The sequence below is a fragment of the Branchiostoma floridae genome, chromosome 6, assembly GCF_000003815.2.
Source record: "Branchiostoma floridae strain S238N-H82 chromosome 6, Bfl_VNyyK, whole genome shotgun sequence".
Taxonomy (NCBI): domain Eukaryota; kingdom Metazoa; phylum Chordata; class Leptocardii; order Amphioxiformes; family Branchiostomatidae; genus Branchiostoma; species Branchiostoma floridae.
The window spans coordinates 3,768,368-3,774,367 of NC_049984.1; the positions used below are offsets into that span (position 1 = coordinate 3,768,368).

The following is a 6,000-nucleotide window of genomic DNA, read 5'->3' on the forward strand; positions in this document are numbered from 1 at the left end:
TGTATCGAGGGGGCAGAAAGTATCGAGGGGGCAGAAAGTATCGAGGGGGCAGAAAGGTAGGTGAGTAGGTTAGTTTCGGGTGGATTGTAGGCGGCAGGAGGTAGTGGGGGAGCACGCAACTCACTTGCAGATTTTCAGACCACGCAACGTGCAAGATATTTGTCAACAACAGGGCGAAGTTCAGAATGAAAGGTCAGGCTGAAAGGGCGGGGGAATTAATTCACCATCCAAGCGCATTACAAAGACGGGTACCTGACTTCGGTTATGGAGGTGAAACTGAAAGACGATGGAAGGAGAGGGTTGGGCTCCGCCTCCCAATACTGTGTCAGTGTGCCCTACACAGTGGATAACAAACCACTACCCCTATGACCTAAAAAAACGAACCATTAGACTGCCTTCACAATTACCTGTCTTAACGGTAATGAGTGAGTGAGTAATTGAGTTATTGAGTGAGTTAGTGCATGAGTGAGTTAGTGCATGAGTGAGTGAGTGCATGAGTGAGTGAGTGAGTGCGTGAGTGAGTGAGTGAGTGAGTGAGTGAGTGAGTGAGTGAGTGAGTGAGTGAGTGAGTGAGTGAGTGAGTGAGTGAGTGAGTGAGTGAGTGAGTGAGTGAGTGAGTGACAGTATTGGAATACAAATGAGCATTGACACATTGAGGAAAAAAACAAGGTTGACCAAGGCCAACTGCGTGAAATTGAACAGAATAGTGCTAAGTGCTAACGACTCCTGTTGAACCTGTCCAGTTTCCAGGTTCAAAGTAGGAACATTTAAGAACATGGCACAGTGCGCAGAGGACAGGAAAAGACTCCGGAACTTTTACATCGGCCACCTTGACGCGGGGGACGTCCCGGGAGTGACGTGGATAGACCGGAGCACGGGGCTGTTCCGGATTGTGTGGAGGCATGCCGGCAGGGACGGCTTCGATCCGGAAAGGGACGGACTCATATTCAAGGTAACTTGTTACAGAAAAACAGAAAGCGCCTTTGTTAGAGACATTGCCCCCCCCCCCCCTTCACAAGACAATGATCGCAGAACAGTTCATCAGAATTTGGTTTGTATGATTAGCTAGTGAGCTGAATTAAGTATCCAAGATTTAAAAGACAATATTAAACAACCGAAATATATATTAGAAATTGTCCATTGTCTTTAAAATTCGTTCAGCGATCGCCATTGACTTGTGACAGACCCCCGCCTCCAAAACAGAAAGAAGAGAGAGAGAGAGAGAGAGAGAATAGAGAGAGTAGATAGAGAGAGAAGAGAAAGAGACGGAGAAACTCAGACAGATAGACAGCTAGATAAAAAGGAAGAGAAAGAGAAAGGGGAAGACAGAGAGAGAGAGAGTCATGTATGGGTTAAAACATTGTGCATTGCAATGTTGAAAGTAAACTCACAGCCCCCCCTTCCTCCCCCAGCTCTGGGCCCAACAGACGGGCCGGTGGAAGGAGGGCGACCCGGAGGACACCACGGCCTGGAAAACGCGCATGCGCAACGCCCTGCGCAGACTTGCAGATTTTCAGGAGGAACAGGACCTGGGGAAGCCGGACGACCCGCACGAGGCGTTCCGGGTCTACAGGCTCGTGCCGCCACCGAGTAACCGTAAGTTTTTCCTGACTTTCTGATTTCACAGATGACATCATCATCATATCACATGATGCATACACAGTGTTTGGTACGTTAAAGGAACTTCCGAAGGGCTTTGAGACATCGAGACTTTACTTGATAATCCATTAGTGACATGCCCTGGGTTGGCAAATTCTCCCTTTAAGAAATACAATCTAACAGTTATATAGCTAGTTATCAAAACTGCACCTTGTGACTCTAGGTCATTCATTACGAGGGTCTGAACGAATGAGCTAACTAACTAACGAACATGTCGTGTCGTTTCCAGCCCCACAGCAGCCGGAGAGTATTCCTGAGCCGTCCATACTGCCTCCTGACGTCATGATGTCTGACCTGAAAGACTCCGAGTCCGCCATGAACTGTTTGGCGCCTGATGAGGTGTTGGAGTATTTCCACGGTAAGCAACTCACTGCTGTCCTTTTCCGTAGACCGTATTTCGCAGCGGGACCGCTCGAATTCAACGTAGAGCGTAATCGGTGCATTTTGCATTGAGCGATATTGTCTCCTTTAATTTAAAGCATTAGAGTTAGGCGCCTCTTGACAACGAAACGTCGAGAAACAACCTTAGGCTTTGTATCACCAAATCGCCCTTACCGGCTAGGGGCCTACATGTATGCCCGTGTGCCGAAAAGACTGACATTTTTTTTGTATGTTTTACAGGTAAATAGATAAAAAAAAGTAAAAGGGTAGTTCGGTAAAGGTATTGGGAGGCGGAAAGTGTACAGTGTCTTTCCCAAGGGCACAAGATTAGTAGTATGGCAGTATTCGAACTCAGGGCATCTAGGTTCTGGGCCAAACCACTTAGTGCAGTTACGCCGCACGACTCCACAAAACGAATTAAGGAATTAACTAAAATCTTCCTCTTTTGTTTTAGAGCTGGACATGGTTTCACCTGCACCTTCGGAGGACTCCGCCCAGGGCGCGTGCGCACAACCACAGCCAATCGCAGCAAACGTGGCACCGCAGCAAAACGTAAATCAGGCAACCGACGGAGCCACCGCGACTTTACCCGAACAAACCCAAGGGCCGTTTCCAAACATACCAGGTACTTATACATCTTACACAACCTAGGCATTTGAAAACGAAAATGGAGTGCATGTAAATGAACCTTTCTTCGACTATCCTATCTCTGTCTTCTACTATGTTTTTTGGTTAACGTTGTGTTTACCTTAAGATACCGCCAAGGCATCAATCAATAATTTTGGAATAAAACCTGATGATTTTGTTCAGTCATCGAACACTGACTGTTTCCATAATCTATCCAATGGCTTGAGTAGATATTCAACTGTCACTTTGTGAAGTTTTGGTCGGTCTACCAGCTTATTAGATAACAGAAAGTTTATGTGTTTTATTACTCTTTATCTAGATGGTGACGTGAAGATTTCTGTGCAGTACCGGGGCAGGCAGGTGTTGGAGGAGAGCCACAGCAACCCCAGCGGCGTGCGCATCTACCACGGATCCCCCATCAAGGAGTTTGTTGCAACTCAGGTAAGCCACTGGCCTTTCTTTAAAAAAAAGAGAAACAACCAAATAAATGTCTGGGGGATAATAAAACGTCAGTGGTACTCGTGTTATTGTAAGATAAATGCATACGTCAATTTTATTAGCAAGTTGCATCATGACTTCGTCAAGTTCTGTGTATGTTTTGTATAACTGTATCATGTCACGTATGTGTTGATACTAGTACGTATGCCTACCAGCGCCAAGCTGTAGAGTAGTGTCTTCCACTGGGATGGGCCATCCTGGCTAGATAAAACATATAAATGAATATATAAGGTTTATCTTGGTCTTCTTCATGTTTAGATGATCCCAGGAGACGGAAGACAGAAGTTGTACGGACCAGAAAACGCGACGCATGTCCTGCTGCCCCCTTGTGAACCCCATATGCACTCCCCGAAGCAGCTAGACATCACCAGAGAACTCCTGAAGCACGCCGAGAGAGGCGTCGTCCTGCTGTTTTCAAACGGCGACGTCTGGGCCACGCGGCTCTGCCAGACCAAAGTCTTTTGGCTCGACCCCAACAAGCCGGACATGTCGCTTCCCTTGAAGCTCGTCCGAGACCACCCCACCAAAGTGTTCGACTTCGTCCAAGGCTTCTTGCCCCTTCTGCAGAACTACGCACGCAACGTCGAAGGAAGCAAGAAACCGCGTCCTTACTTCAAGATGTGTTTCGGACAGTCTTGGGGAGCGGAGGATCCGTTCGAGAGTAACCTGATCGCAGTGACGGTGCAGCAGCTGACGGCGGAGGCCCAGCTTAACTTAGTGAGCCAGTACCGACAGCAGGACAACACCTCTTCCCAGTCTTTCCCGCTCAGAGACGACCCACTCTCGCGCTCCAACCCGGAAGATCAGATCATCAAACAACTGGGACAGCTTATCAACAGTCTGTCGATACAACAGGACTCTCCGTCGCCCCCAAATTTCCACACAGGCTAAAATATACGTCTCCAGGACGAGAAACCGCGTGTGCAGCTACTAGAAAAGTGCTACCGCTCTTGGGGCGTCGCCAAAATCTTTGTCAAACTAGTAAGCATCACACAACAAGAGTTCGTAACTTTTGGGGTGCTTTTGAGACGCTCTCTGTTTCCTGTTCAATCTGGCAAGTCAGGTCTCGTCGAGTTCTCTTGTTATGTGACTTACGATGTTTACTATTCGCAGTGTAACATTATACTGTTTTAGAAACTTGTTCTTATCGGTAGGAATGAAAGCTTTCTTTGTTTGAATAGAACGAAGCACAAATACATAGCTACCAGTTTCTGTAAGACATTAGTGCATGATAGTTTTAGGAAGGTGAGTTGTGTAGTAACCCATAGGAAAGATGCACTAAATGGTAAAAGTGTGTTATGATGACATTTGTACATATCAAACTTTCACAAATTGAGTGCACGCGTCACTAGATTAAGTGTTAAGGAATGCATATCGTATCATATTCATGATAGGCAAAGGCAACGAATATCAAGGGGAAAATGATCTATACTGATAACGTATGTTATTTGTGGCTTGTTGTTGATGTTGGTCAGGACGGTGGATGAAGCCAAGCTAACATAGGAAACACGCATGGAGAATGTTATTTGTACATTTACGATTTGTGTGATACATCTTATAGTTATAGGCCTATGAAACTGTAGAATAGTTTAACGTAGTAGTAAGAACGGCACTTTGCTGTACTGATGACACAATGTTGCCTCTAACTGGTAAGTAAGTTGGGGAAAATGAATGATGGTGTACCGTTACATATAAATATGTATATCAGGCTTTTTAATCAACAAAGTAATTTTGAATTGTAGAAGTTTTCGAATGTTCGTTCCGTTATCAAATTTACGGTACATGAATGAAAAGGAGTCGAGTAAATAAATGAAAACGATGCAAGATCTGTGTTGCATTTTCTCATAATGACAGTCTGTGTTTGTGTGTTTGTATTGAAGTATGTATGTATGCGTGTGTGCGTGTGTGCGTGTATGTATGTGTGTGTGTGCGTGTCTGTATGTGTGAATGTGAGCTTTACATGGGCACCGGTATGTTAAGCGTCTTACTTATAGATTCAGGCAGGCGGTGTTAGTGTTTAGTGGATACACCTGTCAACTGTAATGATCTAGTTTGGAAACGAATATCACACACATATGAGACACAGTGGCGTCCCATTGGCTCTTCATGACCTTTTGACCCCATCAATGCCTAACTAGATAACGTCTCAAGTTGTTTTTGTCAATTAGCTTACCGGAGTCGACAACATGTTTACCTAGCATCCCCTGTCAACACACCTGTCCCACGTTAGACAAACATGTCCCGGAATGGAGGTTTCTAAGACGAGGCAGGGTGGCTAATTCCAGGATAAGGGAGGGGCGGACTTCCGCCTGTTTGTTCGTCTTTGTTTGCGGTATATTTGTGAAGAGGTACTGCATACTTTGATCGTATCACATATCGTAAATAGAGGCATCAGAGGATTGCCATATAAGGGAAGAATAGGGGAGAATACACACCGAAAGCGGTAGATGTTGTTTGAACCAATCGAACCTTAAGGGCAATGCCCTTAGCTAATACATCACAAATAAAAGTCCTCCCATATCAAACTTAACTGATGCTTAAGGCGGCGCCCATCTCCGTTCTCCGTTCCCAAACCCGTGGGCCACACATCATTGTGTGCAATCAGACTATAGCCCTGTGCTATTACACTGTCATAAATAACTAAGATCATAGATAGACGATTTTAAATAGTGTCGCTAAATCTAGATAGCTTTTACCAGACACCAGCCTGGTCGAATAGTAATAGGGGACTTTGGCTAGGTCAGGAATAAAAGCTTAGTAGGAGTTAATTGGCCTAGGTGCGAACTGACCGGCTGGCGGAATTATTAGTTTGCCAAAGACTGACTGAAATCCCAT

General features: G+C 45.5%; 1 protein-coding gene across 1 annotated transcript; it reads left to right on the top strand.

Moving 5' to 3' along the window:
• The first annotated feature begins 748 nt into the window (after positions 1-748).
• LOC118417808 (interferon regulatory factor 8-like) lies at positions 749-4,983 on the top strand. Its single transcript, XM_035823541.1, has 6 exons — positions 749-952; positions 1,413-1,596; positions 1,889-2,017; positions 2,495-2,665; positions 2,987-3,108; positions 3,424-4,983. Exons 1-6 carry the CDS (start codon positions 776-778, stop codon positions 4,054-4,056), a joined length of 1,416 nt encoding a protein of 471 aa, XP_035679434.1. The 5' UTR covers positions 749-775; the 3' UTR covers positions 4,057-4,983.
• Positions 4,984-6,000: the final 1,017 nt, after the last annotated feature.